The 26,429-nt window shown below is 36.4% G+C and overlaps 1 protein-coding gene across 1 annotated transcript in view; it reads right to left on the bottom strand.

The window, feature by feature from the left end:
• Positions 1-25,765, bottom strand: part of LOC307051271 (uncharacterized protein) — a gene marked incomplete at both ends in the record, with an annotated part of 100,706 nt that extends 74,941 nt beyond the window's left edge. The window contains 4 exons of the mRNA XM_079701592.1: positions 4,464-4,631; positions 15,765-15,956; positions 21,788-24,121; positions 25,708-25,765. Of these exons, the coding sequence (XP_079557718.1) occupies positions 4,464-4,631; positions 15,765-15,956; positions 21,788-24,121; positions 25,708-25,765 (2,752 nt within the window). The remainder of the gene's footprint in view (positions 1-4,463; positions 4,632-15,764; positions 15,957-21,787; positions 24,122-25,707) is intronic.
• Between the last annotated feature and the right edge of the window lie 664 nt (positions 25,766-26,429).

Here is a 26,429-nt window from a genome sequence, read left to right as displayed (position 1 = left end):
TAACACTTCCTTGGAATCATCTTGTTAGATGTAAAAGTTCAAATGAAGGGTACATAGTTCCATAAATATGACTCATATATTGAAAATACCCTAAATTTTCTTTTAGCTCCAGCAATATACTTTTGTAATGATGCAAACCTTTGTTTATCTATTTCTCCAAATTATAGAAGGACACTTTCTAGAAGATTCAGGATTGAATTTTTTTAAGTGTAAAATTTATTTTCACAAAATACATACTGGTAGATATAAATTAGTATTACAATATTTTAAAAATGCCATTAGGCTAATAAAGATATCTTTCAGTCTTAAAGCTATTCATTTGCCTCCAACTCATGTTTCCTCCCAATCTCCGTCTTCTTCTATTGATGTCTCAAAATCGCATAGTTAAAAACATGTATCGGGTATATGTCTTAGTAACAGTAAGAAAGAAAAACTAGCACATTCTTGAACTGAGGTTCAGTCCAATAAATAGTATAAAACTCACCACATTTAAACATTTTCTTTAGTTGCATGTATGTGTGTGTGTGCCTATGCACACACATGAATTTTTTGGCAAAATTAAACAAATTTTCTTTTGTTTTTTAGCTAAAGCAAATAACAGTGAATCAACCAAATGCTTGTTCATTGATGACCACAAACAGTTGTAGAAATGGTGATAATTGTACTTTCTTACATCAGGTGTTAGCCAAGATACTGTGAGGGAGGAATTGTATTTTACCCAACTTAGTTTTTCAGCTCCCTGCCACAAACAGTCAATACATATTGGTCAATTTAGTTAGTATATTATGAAATAGCAATTGTTTACAATTTATATAAAATATTTATAAATGTACACAGATGTGAATATGTATTTAATATTTAGTTAAAGCTCTCATAAAAATTAAGAAAAATAAGGATAGCAGATAGAAATAGTCAAGATAGATAAAAATAGTGCATTATAATTTTCACATATATAGTCTCACTTTATATTTTTATAACACTGTATGATAGGCAGAGAGATAATAACAGTAAATAAGTGACTTTTCTAAGGTCACATAGCTGGTAAATTACTTTTTATTCATTCATTCAACAAATATAAATTGGCTTCCTATAATGAAGCAGGCACAGTCCTTGGTGCTTAGAATACATCAATGAACAAATAGAGATCCTAACCCTGAAAATCCTATTTTTGGCCTGGTGTTTTTTTCCTATGCCATCCAATACTCAAATAAAAGTTAACTATAGAAAATTTTGTTTCTTTTTTAAAAAGTTTATGCCTAATTCTCAGTATCTATTTTTTTAATAGTTGATTTACAATGTTGTGTTAGTTTCTAGCATACAGCAAAGTGATTCAGTTACACACACACACCACACACACACAGAGAGATATATATATACATACATATGTATAAATACATACCTATATATACAATATATATTCTTTTTCAGATTCTTTTCCATTATAGTTCATTACAAGATATTGAATATAATTCCCAGTAGGATCTTGTTGTTCATCTATTTTATATATAGTAATTTGTGTCTGATAATCCCAAACTCCTAATTTATCTCTCCCACCACTTTCCCTTTGTTAACCATAAGTTTGTTTTCTATGTCTGTGAGTCTGTTTCTGGTTTGTAAATAAGTTCATTTGTATTATTTTTTTAGACTCCACATATAAGCGATATCACATGATACTTGTCTTTCTCTGTCTGGCTAACTTCACTTAGTATAATAATCTCTAGGTCCATCCATGTTGCTGCAAATGGCATTATTTGATTCTTTTTTATGGCTGAGTAATAGTCCATTGTATTCATGTACCACATCTCCTTTATCCATTCATCTGTCAGTGGACATTTATGTTGCATCCATGTCTTGGCTATTGTAAACAGTGCTGCAATGAACATTGGGGTGCATGTATTTTTTCAAATTAGAGTTTTCTCTGGGTATATGCCTAGGAGTGGGATTGCTGGATCATATGACAACTCTATTTTTAGTTTTTTAAGGAACCTCCATACTGTTCTCCATAGTGGCTGCACCAATTTACATTCCCACCAACAGTTCCCTTTTCTCCATACCCTCTGCAGCATTCATTATTTGTAGTCTTTTTGATGATGGCCATTCTGACTGGTATGATATAATGCCTCATTGTAGTTTTGGTTTGCATATCTCTAATAATTAGTGATGTTGAGCATCTTTTCATGTGGCTGTTGGCCATTTGCATGTCTTCTTTGGAGAAATGTCTATTTAAGTCTTCTGCATATATTTTGATTGGCTTGGTTTTTTTTGTTGTTGTTATTGAGCTGTATAAGCTGTTTGTATATTTTGGAAATTAATCCCTTGCCAGTTGCATCGGTCGCAAATATTGTCTCCAAGTCTATAAGTTGTCTTTTCATTTTATTTATGGTTTCCTTTGTTGTGCAAAAGCTTATAAGTTTGATTAGGTCCCATTTATTTGTTTTTGCTTTTATTTTTTTTGCCTTTGGAGACTGACTGACCTAAGAAAACATGGCTACAATTTATGTCAGAGAATGTTTTGTCGATGTTCTCTTCTCGGAGTTTTATGGTGTCATGTCTTATAGTCAAGTCTTTAGCCATTTTGAGTAGCCTTTTGTGTATGATATGAGGAAGTGTTCTAACTTCATTGATTTGCATGCAGTTCATCAGCTTCTAATTTAATTTTCAAAAATTCTACTCTAAATTCCTTAAGTTTTAGAATCAAAGTCTCATGCTTGCTTTTCAATGAATGGTTAATCTCAATTAATTCATATTATGAAATGAGTATAAATAAATATTCTAAATGTGCAATATACAAATCTTGTCTTATGTATGTGCATAGGAACTCAGAGTTACAACTTTTCCTCATTAAAATCCTCCAATGCTGAATTGCATATTTATAAGAAAAAATTAAGAAAGGCTCTATTTTACTCTACACGTAAAACAAATGATGATCTTATATGTAACAACAATTAATCTTGTCTGCATAAATGGGATTAAGATAAAACTAAGCACATTTTGATGCCTGTACTGAAAATTTAAGTACCTCTTTATGCAATAGAATCTATCATACTCATACCTGTCACTTTTGTGTATCTTTAGCAACTTCCCCCAGTTCCTGGGCCATAGTAGGCAAGGTATTTGTTGAATGCCAATGATTGTATAATTAATTTAAAACATTATTTTTAATCTGAATCTTTGCTTGCTTGAGTTAAATTGTTTACTATTTATCAAAGTCATTTATTTATACCAATAAAACAGAAGTTTATAAAAGCTCTACAGCTTAAATTTTGCAGCAAAGATTGGACTGAAGTAATAATTTCACATGCTGAAAGTTGTTATTCAGGTATAAGTTTTTAAAAAAATCATTATGCTGTTATTGCATTAGGGAAATATCAATAGTTTTAGTAAACTAAATTTTAATCTCTTAAAAAGCATCATGAAACTATTAGAATATAATGACATCTGCAAAAACACATGAACATATTTTATTAAATGAAAGTATAATTATTATATAATTATATTATTAAATATAAATCAGGCTATATAATTTAATAATTGTAGGGTCCTTACCAGCTACTGGTAGGGGTTCTTTCTTATATATCAAACTATATACATGATAATATGAAATGCATATTTCATATGCATTTAAAAACAGGACTAGACCTATGTATAATAAAAAGAATGCAGAAACAATAAAATGGTCATATTCCAGTGCTGGAACAATAAATGATTTGTTACTTGTTTATACTTTCCAGTACATTTTTAAAAAATAGTAAGCATTTTTTTAATGGTTCTGAAGAACGTAGGGACAGGACAGGAATAAAGACGCAGATGTAGAGAATGGACTTGAGGACACGGGGAGGGTAAGGGTAAGCTGGAACGAAGTGAGAGAGTGGCATGGACATGTATACACTACCAAATGTAAAATAGACAGCTAGTGGGAAGCAGCTGCATAGCACGGGGAGATCAGCTTGGTGCTTTGTGACCACCTAGAGGGGTGGGATAGGGAGGGTTGGGAGGGAGATACAAGAGGGAGGGGATATGAGGATATACGTCTATGTATAGCTGATTCACTTTGTTATGCAGCAGAAACTAACACACCATTGTAAAGCAATTATACTCTAATAAAGATGTTAAAAAAATATAAATTTTAAATCATGGTTAAAAAAATAGTAAGCATTTTTTAGTCATAGAATGAAAAAGACTCTTGACTCTTCTTACATTAATCTTTAACTCCAACTTTGGAATTATTATTCTATTTTTGAGTGAATGCTTAAGACAGTTTGTATTTTAATAGCTTCAGATTCTTTCACAATATTAAGAAGTTCTATATATATACACACACACACATACACATATACATACACACATACCCATACTTCTCTCCAAATGCTCCACCCAGTGTGCAAGTTTGCCGACTTTAGAGACTTGCCTGGTTACAGGTTCTCTAGGATATATTCATTTTACCATAATTGTAGGGTCCTTACCAGCTACTGGTCGAGGTTTTTTACTAAGACATCTGGGGCTGTCATCAGGATTCCCATCATCCCCTCGGAAAATCCATGCTGCTGAATGGAAATTCTCTGTGTAGAATCCCTGTGCTTCAATACCAACTCGAAAGCCAAGATCCACAGAACAGCCGTCTTCTGAGGTGACTGAGGAGCAGAAAAGGTGATAACATGAATTATGGTCTGGGAAGAAAGATGTGCACATGCTGATGGCCGAGGTAAGAAAGCTCCCGAATGTGTGCAGGGGCGAAGTCTATACTAAAGGCAGTGTCATCCTGGAAAACAAGTAGCTCAGTTTTTAAACAATTCTCTTGGGAAGAACTTGTATAGCCTAAAATATCATAAATAAAGTAGGCATTGCTTGAGGGCCTATTCTGTGGGAGTCAGTGTACTAAAGACAGCACTACAAATCCTTTTGCTGAGGAGATGTTTTTGAGACTTATGTATTAGTATCTAGGGGTCAAGAGGAAGCCACATAAGACTGAGAATTAGCTTTAGAATCCCTTTCAAAATTCCAGGCACAGGGGAAGAAAAATCACTATTGCTTCTCTGTGCTAAAAAGAAGGTGCTGCAAAAACATACATTCCTAGAAAACTCTCTGTGCTCTTACATGTAGAATGAAGCATATAGGGAGGCAAGTAAAGTTTCATCTGACAGTTTCAGTCATAGCAATTTACAGTTTTCCGTGTATTTGGGAGTTTCTTGGATTGTATAGAAGGCTATGCCAGTTAAGGAAATGAGAGTGCATTTCTATTTTATCTTCCAAGTATTTCTTTGTGGTCCTGTTTGAAACCTGAATAAAGTCATGCCCCAAGCCTTTGAGTCTTTCAAGGATACAAAATTGAGAAGCACTGTTTTATAACCAAAACATACTTTCAAGAAAAACACAGGTCCTTTACTTACATTTCTTAATGATCATGAAGGGAGTAGGGTTTGAAGATCACAGAATGATTCTTAAACAACAGCACACTTCTCTTTTAATGTCTTCTCACATACTATAGTTGCTCCCATGTGTTTATCTTAAAAATTGTAGGTAAAACCTTTTACTTACTCCCCTCATCATGTCCAGCAGTAATCAGCTGGACTTTTGCTGAAGGTCAGTTATATAAACCCCAGAAAGAAAGGTTCTTTTGCTGTCACTGATTTTCTCTGGAGACTCATTCCTAATGGTTCTTGCCCTCGGCCCTACATTTCCACCTCTGCTCTCCTAGTACTGGACTGAAGGGTGTAAATGTTAGTTGTCCTGATACATAGATAAATGCAACAGTAAGTTTCTAGCTCAAATATTTGTTTAACTTGTGTGGAAATGGTCAGGGGTGACAAAGAATGCTACAGCATGGTCTCTTGCAGACAGTCAAGAACAAACCACAGGACTTCCCTGGTGGCGCAGTGGTTAAGAATCCACCTGCCAATGCAGGGGACATGGGTTCGATCCCTGGCCTGGGAAGATCCCACGTGCCGTGGAGCAACTAAGCCCATGAGCCACAACTACTGAGCCTGCGCTCTAGAGCCTACAAGCCATAACTCTTGAACCCACGAGCCACAACTACTGAAGCCCGTGCTCCTAGAGCCCGTGCTCTGCAACAAGAGAAGCCACCGTAATGAGAAGCCTGTGCACCGCAACGAAGAGTAGGCCCACTCGCCGCAACTAGAGAAAGCCCGCGTGCAGCAACAAAGACCCAACACAGCCAAAAACAAAACAAAACAAAAAAACAAAACCCAAGTGTTTTTAATGCTTGTTCTTATAGTTTTTATTTTATATACCAAATACAAGTTCATTAATCACTTGATATTAATTCACAATGGTTTAAATGGTTTTAGATATATTTATTCATTTATTACTCATGTATTGAGTTGAGTTAATTTAAAATAATTGTTACTCTGTCATGAGCAAGGTACAATTTTAGGCATAATGGGGATAGAAAGATGAGTAAGATATAGGACTCAGGATGCAGTAAGAGAGTTCAGAGGAAGGAGAGTAATTGTGGCTGTAGGGAAGGGAAGGATTAAAGGAAGGAGGAGTGGGCAAAATTTCTACAGGATGATGAGGTTATGGATTGGTAGATAAACAGGATATGGACAGGTGGCCCACAGTAGGGAAGTAGGTACTGGAAAGATAGACCATGTTGATTGAATAAATATAATTTTGGTGTGTGAAAATAAAGGGGATGTTATATAGTAATATTATGTAATGATAAAGTTGAAATGTAAATGATATGAGAATGTTATGGGGCATCTTGTTTATTGAAATAAAAGTGATAACTTTCAAATAGAATACTTTAACTCAAGATATAGAACACCTTCCACATATCATATTTCAAAATTCCTTAAGTATGTTTGCACTCATTTTTTGAATAAATCTGAGTGTGACATTTGACTTTAAACGGTAGGAAGAGTAAACCAAAAAATTATAATAATTCATTGACCTGTCTCGCTGAGCTTTAAGCCTAAATCAAAGCTGCTTCCTACATACTTGCTAAAGTTACAGAAGCCCTGAAGGCTTTTAAAGTGTCATCCATTATTTGATTTATTTCCTATATCCTTGGCCTTAAATATTCAGTTATATTTTAATATTTATGAATATAACATATGTAGATTTCCTGGGCAAGGATTTATCTTTATTTTTTTTTTTTCTGAGCGGGAGCTGTCCATGTTGGACAGGTAATCATCCCCCCTATCATGTAAAGGTCTGAGGGTGGGCCTTTAAATTATAATCATCTTTGTTTTTGTCAGCCTGCATGAGACTGTTAAAACAGCTCACTTACTTATAAACAGATTTGATTATGTGGATGAGCAGTTCTCTGTTCATTCAGTTACCAGGACAGAGCTAATCAACATATTCTTACATAAACTGAAACATAAAATTTGTGTTAAAATCCAGTGAAGCAGCACACCACACACCTGCTGCAGCTTTGAGCTGCTAGATTTCTCAACTGCCCTTTTGGAACTTTGAGCTAAAGAGAAAACAAATCCAAATGTTTCTGTCACCAAAATTTGGTCATCTAAATTTGGCTTGCTAGATGAGCCTTTTAATAAATGAAACTTTAAAACAGAATGAGCTCTTTTTAAAAATTTTTTTTACAGTAGGTCCTTGTTGGTTATCTCTTTTAAATATAGCAGTGTGTACATGACATGTACACAGAGTGAGCTCTTAAATATGCTCAGTATGACAGAAATTGCATGTGCACTTCTTTGCTCTTGAAAAATTTAAATACTTCCTTTTTGGGACTTGAGAATCAAAAAGATAAAATACTCAGCTCACTTCCAGGTGTCTTTAGACATTCTCATATCTCTTTCATTCTACTGTATTACTTGACGGTAAGAAAAAAGTGGTATCTAATGAAGTGAGACTCTCTGTTTGGACATTTCCAGAGAGAGACCGGGTCAAGATATGAATAATCCAACCAGAGGCAGTGAGTTGTATTGTTCAAGAGAGTGGATTCCTGGTCAGAAGGTCTGGTTTGAAACCCAGCTCCACCACTATTTATAGCAAAGTGACATTCGGCAAGTCACTTATTCTCTCCATGACGCAGATTCCCCACTTGGTAAAGTCAGGATGAAAATACAGCACTTAACTAATTTATATTGTAAGGACTGGCATAGCAAGCACAATGTAATTGTTAGCTCTTATTATTAGAAATGGAAGTTCTTTTATTGTGTAAATACAGTTCCATAAAAATTCTTATTGCTGAATGAAATAAGGGAAATGCTATCAAGTATCCTCACACAATTAGACCCAAATTCTTGCCACATCTGTTTGTAATACAGGAACCATTCGAGATTATAAATATCAGAGCTCCATTTTGCGGACCCTTCTGACTTCCGTTTACAGCCTTCAAGTTATTTACCTGGTGTGCCTTAGTCAGCATTCCCCACAGCCTAGATGGATTGATCAACTGTGTCCACAGACATAAATATGTCATTCCTAATGTCTTTTCCAGTTATTATGTAGGAAGTCAGAGATGAGTGAGATTAACAGACTGAGAAACACCAGCTGTAATGATGCTCGATAAAGCTGTCAGATTTGAATTCATGGATTAGTAGCATATCCTGACTCTATAAATGAGATAAAATTTAAACCATACACTAAACAATACTAGTTCCAGCAGCTCTTAGTGAATTGCAGTCTCTACTGAAAAGTTTCTGAGGAAATACAATATGCCTTCTGAGTGTCTTTGCCTTGGATAAACTGAAAAATAAAATGGCAGTTCAATTCCCTCATGTCTAATCTGAAACAAATTGTTAGTATAAGTTTTCATTCAAAACAGAATTCACCCCAAAGGAAACAATCATTGTTTTAATTAAAATGACTATGTTATTTTGGCTTGAATTTGAATTTATATAAGTTATACAGCCCATTCCTGTGTTGTTTCAAGTGGATACTGGTAAATGTTTAACAAGTGACTCTCCAAAAGGGATAAAAAACAAGCCCTGATTTGTAGTGTTTACCAGTTTCCATTGAATAGATACTCCCATCATGGCCAATTTCAAGCTACCAAACTGATGTTACTGAATTGCAGTATTAAGGGGAAAAAAGTGCACAGTTGGCTATCGTGAACCACTGTGAGTTGATTCCAACACACCTGTAGTTCCTTTTTCTGCAGAGCAGACATGAACATGAAAGAGCATTGGTAGTAGAGAATTTGTCCATAAAACAAAGGATTTCAAATTGTTTGCTGTGGAGTATGTAATAGAAGCCCTTTTATGTAAGGGACTTGAGCATCCAGAGATTTGTTATCCACAGGGGTGGGGTCCTGGAAACAATCCCTTGTGGATTCAGAGGGCCAATTATATTGCTTTTGTGTGGGTATATTCTTTGGTGGACCTGGAAGAGTAGGGCCAATGGCAATTGTATCTGATTTACATGCATAACACAAGATTTATATTCTTAGGTGAAAAGGAAGAAAATTTTCAAAGACTGCAAATTAATCAAACAAAAGGCCAAGGAAAACATGAATGATAGTTCAAGAATATTGCTGTCTTGGAAATCCAGTTTGGGGGAATCCACCTTAGTGAAATTTTGTCTGTTTATTTACCTTAAGGCTAGGGAAGATTCGAGTACACTGAGAACAAAACCTTTATTCTTTTTTACAGCTTGGACACTGAGGACCAAAACCACCTACGCCCACACATCTTACTGTCTGAATTACATGACCTTATTTCACATTATCAACACATTTTACACTCCAGAAGACTCTTGACCAGGCAAATACCTTTATCGTTCATTACAGGAACTTCTGTCGCACCATCAACTCTTCAACAGAATGCACCAATAGATAGTTTATTTCCTTAGTCTCTTTGAAACACTCAAAATCCTCACCTTGCCATTTCCCTAAGTCCTGATCTTTTAAATCACGATCCTTACCCATTTCCAATCAAGCTCTCACATTGAAAGACCTGCCTTAAATCAAATTTCTAATTCTCTGTAAAATCGGACTTTGCCTTTCCCCCTCTGAGGCACTACCAAACCTCTGTCAAGGGGGCATATCCTCCCTTATCTCTGTAAGCAACAGACAGCTCTCTCTTATCAATATGTAATGTAGGTGATATTTGATCATTGCTATAATGTGAGAACAGAGCACTGGTATGTCATAAGGTTGTGGCATGAAATAGGTGACACACTCAAATGAGTAATTTGAGGAAAGTTTAATAAAAAACACTATTTACAAACTGTGGACAGAACTTAAGGAAATCAGGTGTGATAGACCAGTCCATCTAAGACTAAAACAGTAAGGGGGGGAAGCAGGTACCAGTTACCAGACCCCAGAGCCATAGAAGGCAGTGTGGAGAGGACTGTTTTATAGGAGTGTGACTTTAAGGACACAAGCAGCCTTTGGTACACCACAATGAGAGATCTGGGGCAATAATACCAGAATCTCACTCTCCCTCCAGGCTTCTGCTGCTCTTCCCTACTGGCCAAACCCATAGGAAGCCAGGGGGCAAATACACTCCTTGATATAGTCCATAGTGGTGAGACTCCTGGGGCAGACAGTAAGGTGGAGAAGGGTGCAGAAGGAAGCTAGAGGGGCAAATGGAAGCTATTCGCAGACATGGATTCAAGGTAGTGGAGTAAGCACAGACCCTGTATCCCATTTTGATAGGAATGCTAGAAAACATGTTTTTGGATAGGTCCTAATTCCCGCAAGGTCTTTTATTTTATGAACACTGTGATAAATTCAATTGCACTTATGTAGAAACAGGGGTTGCAGCTGAAGTTTTCTGCATAATGAAGGAGAGGTATTTCAAAGTCCACAGGAAAATTAGGAAGGAAATAGAGAATGTGTGTGTGCCTATAGTATAGTAACTGTTTTAAGATCTATAGATATGTTTGGAAGAAAGAAGGGAATTCTCAGTACTACCTAATAACTGGGAAAAACCTGAAATCCGGAATCAAACCATAAGCCATGGAATGAAATCACAGCGGAGGATATATGTGAGAGGTGTTTTTTGTGTGTTTTTTTTGTTTTCCTGTTGAAATATATTTGACATATAACACTGTAAATTTCAGGTGTACACATATTAATTTGATACATTTATACATTATGATTGCCATTGTAGTGACAATTAGCACCTCTAGCACATTAACATAATTATCCTTTCTTTTTAGTGGTTGGAATAATTAAGTTCTAGTCTCCGAGCAAATTTGATGATTATAATGCAATATTATTATCTATATTCACTATACTGTGCATTTTACCTCTAAGATTTATTTACTACTCTTTGCAAGTTTGTACCCTTAAACAACATCTATCCTATCCCCCCACCCCCATCCCCTGGTAACCACCATTTTACTCTCTGTTTTTACGAGTTTGGCTTTTTTAGATTCCACATATAAGTGATATCATACAGTACTTGTCTTTCTCTGTCTGACTTATCTGTGAGGAAGTTTTGATGCAGAATGGTGGGAGTAGGACAAGAGTGAGAACCGAGGAGCTAGAGAGGCCCCAGGTACAAACAACAGGGCAATCAACTGGAGCACCATGACAGAAACAGCAGGTAGTTTGATGTCTGTGCCTCCCTCACTTAGAAATTCCACCATGAGTCAAGTAGCAGCAGTGATTATATCTGCCTCTAGCCAAGAAAAAATGAATGTTTAAAAAAGTTACAGATTGAGGACAGAGGACACCCAGATGGGATACAGAATATCCTGTGCGGGGGTAAGTCATTTATTGTAACCTGAAGCATTCTTACTTACACAGAGTACAGCAAAAATCATAGTGGAGCATTTGCTACCTGCCCAGGTATTCAGTAGGAGGCATTACGTAAATAGGAAATTTGAAGCAAAAAATAAGCATCCAGTCAAAAATCACAAAGCCATTTGGGAAAAACCAGCACTATGAAATAAAGATAACTCAGCAAATGTGAAATATGTACTGAGGAAATAGTTGACAGAGCAATTAGATTAAAACTTTATATAATTCATTTAATGTTCTCAGAGGTAAAAATGTATTAAAAATAAAAATATATCAATAAAAGGCAGCATCTAAAGATCCTTTAAAATTAAGAAAGAGTTGTTGAAATAAAAACATTAAAAAAAAAGGCTAAAGAGAAGGAAGGATTTGGATGCAAGGTGAATTGTTAAGCTGAAAGATAGGGCTAAGGAGATGCAAAGTACAAAAGGAAGGTTAAGCTATCTGGAGGATAGATCTATAAATTTAAATGTCTCTCTGAAAGGGGTGACAGCAGGAGAAAATAGAGAGAACTCGTATCTGTGAATTTATGAGACTTGAAGAAAGATATGAATCATCAGCATGTAATAGCTTATGGGATGCCAAACATGAAAATATATTTAAAATACACATACTGAGATACATACTAGAAAAATTTTAGAATAGCAAGAATAAAGAGAAAACCCTAAGAGGTAAAAGAGACAAAAATTGGATTAATGACCGAAGCTGTGAGAATGAGATTGGATTCAGACTTCTCATCAGCCCTGCTGGTTACTGGAAGATAGTGAACCAGTTTCTTAAATAATCTGAACCTAGAATTGTCTACCAAACTATGCCAAACTGTCATTCAGAATTAAGAAGGAAGTGAGTACATTTTCAGATATATAAGGTCTGAGTTTACCTCCCAAAGAATCTCTCTGAAAAAATTATTAGAGGATAACTATAGTAAGAAGAAAAAGAAAGCAAATCCTGTTGGAAGTAATTGGTACAAAAAGCAGTGATGAAGAAACATTAATGAACTCTATTAAGTATTGATTATTAAAAGTAACACTTTAAAAAAATCTAAATCAAATTCTAGAATATATCAATCCAGAAATTGATAAGGGGAAGGGGAAGTGAGAGTGGAATAAAATGAACATTACAACAAAATGTGTAGCTGTGGAAATATATTATTGGAAGTCTGATATAAGAAAAGTATTCTCCAGGGAGGTATTTCAAGAGTCTGTGAATAACAGAGTGATAATAAAACAACCCTATACAGTAGTATATGTAAGAATAAAAATTTAAGAAATAGGTGAAGGGGATTAAGAAGTATAAAACTTTAGTTATAAAATACAAAAGCCAGAGAGCTGCAATATACAGCATAAGGAATATGGTCAATAATATTGTAATAACTTTATATGGGGACAGATGGTTACTAAACTTATGGAGATCCTTTCATAATGTAGGCAAATGTCAGATAATTATGTAGTACACATGAAACTAACATAATATAGTATGTCAACTACATTTCAATAAAAAAACAAACAAAAATACCATTGGGGGAAACTGGGCTCTCTCTATTTTTTCTAACAACTGCATGTGAATCTAGAATTACCACAATAAAATTTCAATTAAAAAAAAAAAGATTCCAGATCTTGAGTCCTTGCTGCCAAATAGGAAGAAGAAACTAGAGGGATTAGACAGTGATCAAGAGACAAGAACAAAACTCTGAGGACAAAGTGGAACATTTACATTGTATTCTTCACTGTTCACATGCATGTAAGAACACTGTGGTGGGATAATACAGTACAGTGTTTAATTATTTAAATTACTTATAATTTTGCCACACATTTATAGCTACATTCAATCTCTAACCTGTGCCAGCTCTCTAACTCACTCTGGATAAGTTATACCACTGTCTTCCTGAACTGTACTTGGGTCATTCCAGGAGCTTGTCCATAGGACATAACCTAGGACACTCACACGCTCACTATTGTCTCTATCATAGAGACACTGTTCTCTGCATCACAACTCTTTTGGGTTCCTGGACCTAATTCCAACGTATGTGTGTGTGTGTGCGGGCGGTGGTTTCCCCACATCAACAAGAAGCAATTCTTAGAAACCGCATGAGTGTACTACAGTTCAACTCAATTCTGACACTACCTACCAAATACAAAGGTTAAGCGTTCAGTCTTAAAAGACTGCCTCCCCCACCCCTCCACCTCCCCACTTTAGCTGCCAATCGCAAGTCCAGCTTGTTACCTGTACTTCTGACCCACCAGCTAGGTTCCAATGACCTCCATGTGAGTTAATATTTTAGAGCAGCTCACATAACTCCGAGAAGCATTTTACTTACTAGATCACCAGTTTATTATTAAAGGATACTACAACTCAGGAAGAGCCAGATGGATGACATGCATAGGGCAAGGTATGGTATGGAAAGGAAATGGTATGGAGTTCCATGCCCTCTCTGGCTGTGCCACTCCCCCAAATCTCCACATGTTTACCAACCCAGAAGCTCTCTGAACCCCATCCTTTCAAGATTTTTATGGAGGCTTCATTACATAGGCATGATTGATTAAATCTTTAGCCATTGGCAATTGTTTCAACCTCCAGCCCCTCTCCCTCTCCAGATTGGGGCTGGGAAGATGGGGGTGAGGCTAAAAATTCCAACCCTCTAATCATGTGGTTGGTTCCCTTGGCAATCAGCCCCACCCTGGATTACCTAGAGGCTGGATCCCTGGTCGGGGAACTGCGATCCCGCATGCCATGCAGTGCGGCCAAAAATAAAAAGAAAAAAATTTTAATGTGGTATTCATTAGTGGCCCCCCTCCATTTTTTAAACCCGTATTTCCTTCAGTTAAATTTCCTCATTGATGACTTATTTACTTTCCTTTCTCAGTTTGCCATTGATTGTGGGACTGAGATGTAGGGATTCAGAAGAGGCCTCCCCAAGATGCGCCAGTTTGGCATGTGGATTTCTTTCAGCTAAAGGCAGTGGAACCCTCTGAGCTCAAGAGAATACTGCCCCTCCCTTAACTACCTAGAAGAACTTAAATTGGGGATTTTTCCCAGAGAAAAAGCTATTGCCAGAGATAAGTTTTATCTAAGTGGCCCCCTCTTTATGGCAGGGCAAACATCTAATTACCAAACCTCTGCTCTTCTTATCATCCCATGAATGACCCTCTTGTCCTTGAAAGCCCCAGGCACCTATCCCATTTCTTAGCTCAGGATGGCATATATACCTCATTTTATATTTCCACCTTTTTTTTAAAAAGTTTTTTGGCCGCACTGAGAGGCATGTGGTTCTTAGTTCCCTGACCAGGGATCAAACCCACACCCCCTACAGTGGAAGGGTGGAGTCTTAACCACTGGACCACCAGGGAAGTCCCTTACATTTCTGTCTTTGAATCTCTCAAAGAGATTCAAAGACATCTCTGACCCCCAGGTATGTGTGGTCTCTGACCCTCTCATGTATGTGGGGTTCCCACACCTATGAAATTAAGTTTGATTTTCTCCTGTTAATTTGTCTCATGTCAATTTAATTCTTACGCCAGCCAAAAGAACGTAGAAGGGTTGAGGAAGGTCTTTTTCCTCCTTGACAGAAGTATGATGCTGATTTAATAACATCTTTTCAATAGCAAGAGAAAAAGTGCTATCTCACTAAAGTACGCCTCTACTTAAAGACACTTTCTCATTTCAGAAATGTTAAAACAAGAAAAAAAATTGTTTCTTATAATCAAACATATTAATCTTATCTTTTTGCACTACAGGTATTTTTGTAAGCCAACTCAAATTCTTTGAAATAGGACACACATTTCATTGAGTAAAGAACCCTATATTTAGTTATTTCAGTTTCTGAAGAGAACAGTAGTCTTAGTAGGCAGTTGTGTGTTTTTGAAGAAGGTAATTTACCAAGTTTGGATTCCTTAGTGTGTAATAAAGGGTTGATTATTCTAAAAATATCTTTCATATGAAAGCACATAATTACCACATTGCCATGGTGGTATAAACCCTGGTCAAGCAACAGGGTTTATATTCTGAAGATAAGAGGGAGGGGATCTGGTTAAGCTTCAGTAGGTTGTTGCCTTTGCTCTGGTTTTGGAAAAGAAGGCATTAGTCTACTCACTGGATCCTTCAGTGATGTTGCTGGCAAACGAACTTCTTCCAGCTGAGCTGCATCTTTTACCATCTCTGAATTGCTCCCTCCTCCTGGCCCACTGGTCTACTGCTTCTTCCAGTGAACCATCACTGGCCCTTGTACCTTTTGGTGCCATTTCCTGGGATAACTTCCGGTGGCTGTTTATTTCCAAATTCCAATCTAGATTAAACCACATTAAGTATGAAAGTGAGACAGCATTTCAAGATAGAATTTCAAATATTCCAGTCTTTGAAACAGAATCACAGAAGACTAGAACTAGAATGATTTCATTCAACTCCTTCATGATTCACTTTCTAAATTTGTATTACTCAAAAAGAAGAAGAAGAAGGAGGAGGAGGAGGAGGGGGAGGGGGAGAAGAAGAAGAAAGAGCTGTATAGATTGAAAATAGACATATAGGAAAGGGGGGAATCACCATGCATTTCCTCAGTTGGATTCAATTCAGTAGATATTCCTTGGGCACCAGCAGTATGCCTGATACATTGTATTAGTCTATTAGTTGTTTTGGAGGATCACAGTGCAAATAAATTGTTAGTTATGTCCACTGAAAGTTCAATAAGACAAGATATGATTACCTGAATTAGTTAAATTATAGTCTTTGAAAACAAGTTTACTATTGAACTCAAGTCCTTTATGGTTTGACCTCTAATCATCACAAGACTACAAATTTCATGATACTTTTCTTGGTTCAAAATGAAGAAAAGGAAAAAAAAAACCAAATTACATGAAGGCTTTGATAATTTTATATTTGAATAAATAACAACTTGAAATACTTTATATACTTCCAAACTGCTATTTTCGGTCATCACAAGCTATGAGGCTGTATATTAGAAGTAAGAAAATTTCAGATAAACTAATTGCAATACAAGCGAACTTTAAGAAAATAATTGTCAAAATGAAAAAAATAAAACCTCAAATAGCAGAGTACGTAATATGTAGAAAATAATTTGATAGGCTAGAATTGGTTAGGAGTTTTCTTGCTTTCACTTTTTGATACTATACAAAAGGCAAGCAACATCAATTAAAAAGAATTTTAACCTTTATTTTTATTCTATTCCCAGGAGCAAATGAATTTTTAAAATTTGGTCTTTGTAAATTAAAAACGAATTTATCAGTGTCAAAATTTGTTCTCAGAGCTATTTAAATAATAAATGGGGTATATCCATGAATAAATTATCTTCTTTATTTTTATAGATAGTTATTACTAATCCATTTACCTAACAATTTAAACTTCACTTGGCAGGGCCAAAGACATGGGAAGGGAGGAATCATTATTCAATTCCTCTTATTTTCCATAATTTTGATGTTGACTCCTACCTCCTCCCTAGGGCTTAAGAGGGTGACAGAAAAATGACATTCATTCTATAATATTTACTGTTCCTTTCTATACTAATATATAGGTATGTATGTGTGTGTATATATATATATATATATATGTACATATATATATATATAAATATATATATAAACTAATTTCTACTGTGCCAGTTACTAGGACTACAGCTATGAACAAGATGGCTTTTTTACCCTCTGGAATTTTACAGAGTGGTGAAACTTTTAAAAATGCTACAGAGCTGGCCTCTAACCATTTTCTTCAGTGCTCACTCTAGTTCCACTATTTGTTGAGATTGGGAGTCCAGGCTGACTCTGAAGGCATCCACGAGAAGGAAAATTTTCTAATGTCAAATATTTTACATTTAAAGCAATTCTTTTCTGAAATTGCTGGGAAAAAAAAGAAGTCTTATGAATCTAGGAAAGTGTGTGTAATGGAAATATGACTCTGTGACATTGTGAGAAAAGTTTTCCTTTAGAATATTAAATACTGAAATGAGGAGAATATGTGCCCTACAGTATGTTTTGAAGTGTGATTTGAAAACCACTGTAATGTGCCCTGAGAGCAAAGCATCACTCGCATTGTCCTGCTTGGTATTTGTAGAATCTCAGGTTTGCAAAAATATACAAGGTAATTTTGTCCAACCACCCTCTGTATGCTTAAAACAATTCTGCAGGATTTCTACCAAGGGCTCATTCAATCTAAGCTCGAACACTTCCCAGACTCAAATTTACTACCTGAATCAGCACAATCCTTGAATACTTCAAGCTGATAGAGAGTTTTTACATGGTGAATTTAACCTATGTCTTGGTAACCTTTGTTCACATGTAAGCCTCTCCCTCATTCCATGACTACCCAATAGAGGTTTATTGAGCCTTTCTAGGAATCAGACAGTTTGCTTGGTGCTGAAATGAAGACACTCAAGGATTTGAAGGACTCTATTAAAATACATACTGTCCCTTTGTAGGGACAGTATGTTAATACATCAAAAAACACACTAATGTTTTATCAAACGTGAGTATGAAAGTAGAAAGCTATCACCATGAAAGCCAGAAGGAGGCCTGGGAAATTAGTTATAGACCAAGGAGAGGAAGATGCAGATCTGGGTGGAGCCCTGCTGGAAGAAAGCTGGGGTATTGCAGCTGGACCCTGGACCCTGGACTTGCTCATCTACTGAGAAACACTGAAATGGCTTTAAGTGTGGAAAGTTCCCAATTTCGTAAGAAGTCAGCTTGTTGGAAATTATCCCAAGAGTTGTATTCTATAAGAAAAAAAATAACTGTTTTATGTATCTTTTTATCCCTAGTGCTTGGTGTAGATTTTAGGACTACAAACTTTGTCAGAGCTACAATCCTGTACACCTTTTGCCTTGGTGCGGGCTTTCAGAATCACTCCTTCCTTAGGGGCACAGGGAAATAAAATATCTCACACATTACGTGTAAGTTTTGTATCATGTTACATATATAGGGCTGTTTAATTATAAATATTTCTATGCCATGTAAAGTATCATTTAATCCTTCTCGTTATCTGTCATTCTCTCAGAGTAGCCTAGGTTTGATTTCCTCATTAAAATGTTTTACAACAGAGAATTTCTGGTCCTTTGGCAGAGATCTTAAGGATACATTTCAGGCAATTTACAGTGGAAGAACTGAGGCCCTGATAAACCTCTTTGCCTAAGAATGTGCAGACCAGGGCTTCCCTGGTGGCGCAGTGGTTGGGAGTCCGCCTGCCGATGCAGGGGACACGGGTTCGTGCCCCGGTCTGGGAGGATCCCACATGCTGCGGAGCGGCTGGGCCCGTGAGCCATGGCTGCTGGGCCTGCGCATCCGGAGCCTGTGCTCCGCAGCGGGAGAGGCCACAACAATGAGAGGCCTGCGTACCGCAAAAAAAAAAAAAAAAAAAAAAGAATGTGCAGACCAGAACCCAGAATTTAGTCTTAAGAGGTTCAGACTGGTATGCTTTCCTTTATACCACTGTCTCTTTAACTCTTGTCACATGCCAATCCCTACCACCTCTGGTTTATCTAGTTCAGAGGTGGTAGATTGTTTAGCCTGTACTGTGTCTTAAATGTCATATAATCTAGAGATTCTTACAGATAAAACCGCCACATCTCCCAGTGCTTGAAAAACTAGAAGGCCTGTCTATACAGGCAGGGCCTGAATTCTCATTCCCTCAGGACAGCGTTCCCTCTAGTCCACCAACACTCCATTATTTCTCATATGCAGCCTGCTTTACTCATTTATACTACCTGCCTGGCCCCTCTAGATTGTGACCTCTAATCTAGTTAATTCCTAAGTGGAAGGAGCTACATAAGTACAGCAGTCATGTCAGGGATTCTTAATCTGAGGTACGTGGACAGACTTTGAGAATTTGGAGGATCCCTCTGCAAATAGAGGCATACTTTTGTGCCTATATTAAGTATAAAATTTCTGGAGAAACCGTACAAAGATGCCCAAGCTCTTCAAAGCAATCTGTACCCTGAAAGATGACAAAATCCTGGCCTGAGGTATCAATAGTATAATAACAATGGTATTGAATAAAGTATAAAAAAACTCGTAGCTCTACAAGAGTAAAATCCATGCAAACATTTATAGATTCAAATATCTTCTAATATAAACATTTTGGTTTCTGAACTGTTTTCCTGTTTTTTTGTTTTTGTTTGTGAACATAGAGTTTTCCACAAAGAAACCTGATATAACTTCCCTGAACTCATTCTTTCATTCAACAAGTATTCATTGAGTGCCTACTCTACAGGCAGGGACTGTTCAGGTGCTCTGAATACAGCAGTGATTAAAACAGAAAAACTACATGCCCTCACGACTACATTCTAGTGGGAGAAGACAGAATAAATAAACTAGTAAAATAGACAGCACATTAGCAGGTGAAGATGTTATGTGTAAAAGTAATTCATGGAAAAGGAATATAGTATGCCTAGGCTGGAATGGACAGAGCTCAGTTTGCAATTTTAGATTGAGTGGCCTGAAAGGCCTCACTGAGATGGCACCACATGAGCAAAAATCTGAAGGAGGAGTGTGAACCATGTGGGCATTTGTGGGAAGAGCGGTCCAGGTAGTGGGAGTAGCCCAAGCAAAGGACTGATGTGGGCTCTTGCTTGGCAGGTTCCAGCAACTCAAGGAAGTCAGTGTGGTAGGAACAGAGTGATCTGGGGGAAGAGGACTAAAGGGGCAAGGGAGAGAGTTGTAGGAACAGCCTTTTGATGAAACACAGTAACACAGGGAATCGGTCACTGGAATTGTTCACCAAACGAGACAGTTTCAAAGTCTAATGAAGTACAATATCAGCTTTGGGAAGATTCTGACTTGAATTATTGATTTTCTTAAGGATATGCCTTGTTGGGAGAGGCAGTCCAGGGGGGAGCATGTCCATGGGGGAAGAGTCAGCCTGGGAGGGATATTCATCCAGGTGAGCACACATCTGCTCTGGAAGACACAGTGCTCTTATCGCAGGTCTGCCTCTTGCAGACTTAAATAATTATAGACTGAAGCAAATGTAAGGATTAATGCCATTGATCCTGGTATCTAGGGGTATGTTGGAACTGGGAAGAAGTCACTATGACTGATGGATCTTTGCCGTAGGGTGTTCATATTAAGCAGGTGACTGCATAGCTTTTGTGTTGTTTTAGGGCATTTAATTCTCTGTGAAGTAAATTTCATCTTTCATGCCAATACTTCTGTGCTTCTGTGTTTTATTTCTACTTCTAAATTTTATTCTATTAAAAAATTAGGGATAGAATAACAACAAAGAAAAGGTAGCTTCTTGACTAAATTTCATCGTTCCAAATATCTGTGGACCTGTTAGGAATGTTACTGGCAGTTTGGAAGGAAGTTTTTACTTGTTCAAGGTGTATTTTAATATACAATGTAGAATAATGCTAACCTTAAATATAAAATATTTGGGGCTTATTGAAGAAAAACAAGAAGGGCCTTCTATGAAATGCCCCAGATGATATAATGTGGATCCTAGATTGAAAGCAGACAGGCAGTATTATGTACTTAGGAAGGAGCTTCTATCCTAGCCCTCTCCAGGTCTGGAGAGCTTCTGGATTCTATCAATGGTTTGAGAAGGGCCAACAAATCCACAAGGGAGGTCAGAGGTCTGCTTGAGGTCAGAGTCCCCATGGACGGATCAATCAGGATTAGCCATGGCTGTTTCTGTTTTTTGTCCTTTGCTTTAATTACTATTCCACATGGCCTCCTGAAACATGTAGGCCATGCTTCTGCAACAACACAGCAAGGTTTAAAAACACATTTTATCACAGACATATTCCTATTCTTCTGAACATGCTTAGCTTGCAAGAAGGAAAGAAATGGCAGATTATTTAAGAGTGGCAAAAGGCTAACGTTTCCTACAAAATTGATTTGGCAATACATCAACCTTTTAAAGAGAAATTGATTTTTTTTTTTTACTTTATATTACACTGCAGCCTTGGTGATTTTATTATGCACTATTTATGGGTGGGTGGGGTAGGTGATAATGGAAAGAAGCAGGCTGATATATGCTGGCCCGTATTCATCTAACTCTAAAATACTCAATATATCTTCAGCAATAAAGAAAAAACCCCAAGCAATAAAAAGGACTTCCCAAAGCTCAAACATGTAAAAATAATGAAAGTTAAAGACTCTATATAGTCCATTGTACCTTTCAAAGCTTTCTGCTTCTGAGGGGACAACAACATGTCTATTTGGTGATAGTAAGTTTCCTTTGGGTCATTTTTATTTTCTTCAGAATTTGGCTTTGTCGATGTAATCCCTTGGAACTCTGCTGGCTCCTGTTTAAAACTGGTTAGTCCAAGGCTTTTTTCATCTTGGTTACCATATTGGTCTGCATCACTGGTCAGTTTTTTCTCAATAAGAAACAGATTATCTGTACCACACACTGCACAGTTGAACTCAGCACTGTCTGGAAAATTCTTTTGAAAACAAACTTCATCATGAGTCTTGTTTGATAGGTCTTCAAAATCTCTGTAGCATGCATTCTTTACCACAGGCATAATTATCTGGAATTTGTCTTTTTCAGTGTTTCCCAGAGAGCTGGGTGACTCTTTAGGCTTTTTCATTCCCATGGGATAATTAGAATAAACCGTGCCTTCTTTATCACTTTGAATAGTTAATCTCTGGTCTAACTCATCAGTTATTAAGGTCATAACTGGTGCTTTTGTTTTGCTGAGGACTTCTGTGTCTGGATGACTTGCCTGGGACTCTGTCTGACCCCATTCTGCGGTGCTGTGGCTACTACTGTTGAGTGGGCTGCCCGCAGAGAGGCTGCCAGAGAATGCAGGGCTGAGAGTTGCACACTGTGTACTCTTCATTTCCAGTAGTTGCTGTACTTTTGTATGAGAGTCACTATGTAAAGTGGTTTTGTTAAAGTCTCTGTCAGTTATATCAGTAAGCCCTTCCTCATAGTCTTTCAAAAATTCAGCACAGTGATTAAAGGAAAATGTATCCCCAGGGGTTTCTTTAGGTTCTGAGGATCCGGTGGCCCAGTGTGATGGCCTGAAAGAAGTGGAAGACTTCAGAGCATTTTGAATAGAAGGGAAAGATAAAGAATTTGGGTTCTCATAGCAATCTGCAGGTGGAGTTTTGCTGCCTTTGCAATAAATGTTGGATGCCTTTTCTCCTACAAGCTGCACACTCAGAGAAGATGAAGAACAAAAGTCAGAGTCTTTGCCATCTTGAACTGGAAAGATGTCAGTAATCGTACTTGGCAAATAATTTATTCCTTCTGTACTGTCCTGTATATATGAATCTGATGTGATATTTTCTAGTTTATCAAAGATGATTTTTCTCTCTCTATTCACGTCTTTGGGGTCCTCAAAAGGCATTTTACTTAAGCCTGTATTACTTGTGGTCTTTAGGGTATCACATGAAGTAGGAAGAATGTTTTTGAGAAGCGTCTCAGCCTCGGAAAAATGTTTCTTTCTGGGGGTATTCTTACTAATTATAAAGTTCTTCTGCTGAAAGATGGCAGACTCAACCTCACAGTCATCTAAGACCGAAGACAGTGTGTCAGGCTTATTCTTCTTCTTCTCAGGGCTTGAGCACAGAGAAACCACAGTTGTACCAAAATTCTCCTTCTGGACAGCAAACACAACAGGAGGAGAGACATGAAAACAATCTGAACTCTGATGCTTGTTTTCAAGCTGCCACTTTTCAGGGTGCCTAATATTGGACTGTGCAGGAGACTTGGAACATTCTTTAGTTGTGTGATTGGAGGAAATGTTTCTGTATTTAGCTATTTTTCTACTTCTTTTAGGATGAGTTATATTTATTAATATATTCTGTTTCTTACTCATGTATTTAACTTTAATTCCTTTTCCTACAATGCTTACTTTCAGTGAGGGGCTCTCAGTTCTGGCAATTTTTCCTTCAGATTTAGATGGTGCCTCAGGTTTTAGTTCTATTGATATAGTCTTGAATTTAGAACGGCAGCTTCTAGAAGTGTAGCATCTCTGAAAGTATCTGACAGAATAATGCTGGTGACATTTCAAACATCTCTTTTTTGTTGGAAACCGTATTCCTGTTTTACAGAAAAATCTATTCTTGATTTCTACTTGTACATTGATAGCCCCACATTTCACTTCTGTAATAATTTTGCCTTTTGCTGGTTTAAAGGCTACTAATGTGTTTGGGAAATTCTGCAGTGTAATTTTTCCTGATAATGATTCTTCACAGTCATTAAACATGATCACTGGTAAGACTTTCTCTAGTTGATAAGAAATGGATGAAGGAGGATCATCATTTCCCTTCTCTCTAATTATTCTGCTGTCAGATGGAGGTTGTTTCTTATCTTTAGGGAGAAAAGGGGACTTCTGCTTTCTATTCATAGAAGCGGATATATGCACATCTCCATTTTCCTTAGATTTCCCTAATGTCCCAGTCTGATGAAGCAAAGCTTCCGAGGTGTCTCCTTTGACTTCCTTTTCAAGATCTTTTATATTTTTTTGGCATGCTTGATTAGCAGGCTGAGGTTCACCTAAAGAAGAAGCAAAAAAAAAAAAAGTTTTATGTGTCCATTTAGAAAGCAGATGTTCCAAATTCTAGAATGAAATTCAATGCATATACTTTGTAAGTTTTTTGAGTAACATTTTTCATTCATTTCTAGTATGTCAAGGTATTTTCTGCAAAAATTCATTTCTAATACCTCATTTTAAATCAATAATCTTAGAATGCAGGATATCACCTAGTTGTTTTAGGAAGTAAGAATCTAATTAAGTTTTACTCTAAAACGGAGACTTCCAAAACAGGTGAAGTAAAAATTTCAGAGCAAATTTATGCAAATAAATTTTAAGAGACTTCTTGATAAAGAGCAAGTTGCCATGGTCATGTATTTGGCCCAAGAACTGCCACCTTGTGACCCTTACTCCTCTGCTTTATAATGTTAGAATATTTTGCTTGAAAAATTTGTGAACCTGAGCATGAGGTACTAGATCTTGTGTAAAAGACAGTAGACAAAATACGAAGATCTCAAATTATGTTTTAAACAACGTCTGAAAGAGAGTATTTTGAAAGGAAAAGAAAGAAGAATGAGCAACAAATAAATAATGATGTCATGGAAATCTGTCAACCAGGGGTCCACAAGGATACTTTTAATAAGTTGATTAAACTAAAAATTGGGAAAGTATTACTTACAATTACTTTAAATATCCTTAATTTAAATATGATTTTTATATAACATATTTTAATAAAAATACTTACATAAATACTTATATAAAGAGTAAATAAATAAATTCTCTTCAGTCAGAAAAAGGGAAACATCTTATCAAAATTTAGCTAGAGGTGACATGGAAGTAAGGGATGCAGAAAAATAACTGCTGTTTCAGAACCAAATAAAGAATCATATGTTTAGGAATTATTACTTTCCAACTTGAGAGATATGCAGACTTCTGATTTGACCTATAGGTTCTCAAGCATACTGAAGTGCCTTGGAGAGTCTAACCATTCCCATTTGTCTCTCTTCTAGTCTGAGGAAATGGCTTTTCTTACAACAAGTCCTGAAACGGTTTCCAGTGGGCCTGGTTACAGTCTGAGAACTGTCATGTGGAAGTTGTGGGAGAAGTGACATGGAGACATGGCTCTCTAAAGCCCATTTACAGTGGTTTATAGACTGATAGCCTGCCTTCCAGAATTGTAGATTACAATTTATGCTTAAGCTAACACCCTTCTGCCAAGAACAGTTCAGTTTACAGCCACTTTCAATTTTATAATTTTACAGCTTATAGCATCCTTCAATGGACTATACTACAATTTCTACAAGTAGGAAGATAGATTTGAGACAGTTACATAATAATACACTGATAACAGATTCTAAGAATAGGGGTTTTAATAGCCTTTGTTTGAATATGTAGATATTTATATTTAAGTTTTTATCACTTGTAATTCATATAACGATTAATGCAGAAGTATATACATAATGACAATTGACCAGATTCTAAATCATTTTATAATATCTATATGCATTTATCTTCCTACTTTTATAGATATTCCTGTGACAAAGAACAAAATACATAAGCCAGGTAGTTCATTTTATATGTACTTATAAAACCAATGAATTGGACTTACATACTGTGGGATTCAAGATTTTCCATTTCTTATAGGCTTTTCTTCTTTTCTTCCTCATGTTGGGGAGCTGGGGGTCTTCAGCTTTCACTGTCCTTTGAAAGCATCAGATTTGAAATTATTTTCCACTCAGAATATAGGTTTAGTAAAATTACTAACTCAACTCATTTGCCAACTTGATAGCATAATATCATTCTTTGAATCATTTTATTATCATAATTATATTCTCCTTTCCTGTTTAATTCCACCCCAACTATTTAGTGCATTATTAATATACTATGTGAACACTCTAACATATAGTCTTTTCATATGTGTAGACATTTAGGATGCAAGTTATAAAGTCATATTCTGTTTAATTGATTCTTTTATATTCCAATTTTCTTAGCCTAATAGAAATATCTAATTTTTTTTGTGAAGTTGGCCTTAATTCAATATCATCAAATTTCTAGCCCTGCTAAATTAAGTGGGGTAGAGAGTTGGTTTGCCTTCATTACATTATCATCATATACACTATATGTAAATATTATAAGGTTTAGTATATACTATATATTCTTTGTAGAAGGATCAACTGTTCGTAGAAGATCAAATTAATTCTTTATCTTTATTGTGAAATAAAGGATTATTTTCCCTGTTGATGTCTTAAATAATAGAATGTATTGGGGAGATATCTAGGGGAAGGCAGCCTGCTAACTAACCAGGTAAGTACCTGCCTGTGCTTAGAGCTA

Source organism: Hyperoodon ampullatus (genome assembly GCF_949752795.1).
Source record: "Hyperoodon ampullatus genome assembly, chromosome: 4".
NCBI classification, from domain to species: Eukaryota; Metazoa; Chordata; class Mammalia; order Artiodactyla; family Ziphiidae; genus Hyperoodon; species Hyperoodon ampullatus.
The sequence above is the reverse complement of the archived record's forward strand: the minus strand, read 5'-3'. Positions and strand labels throughout refer to the sequence as shown.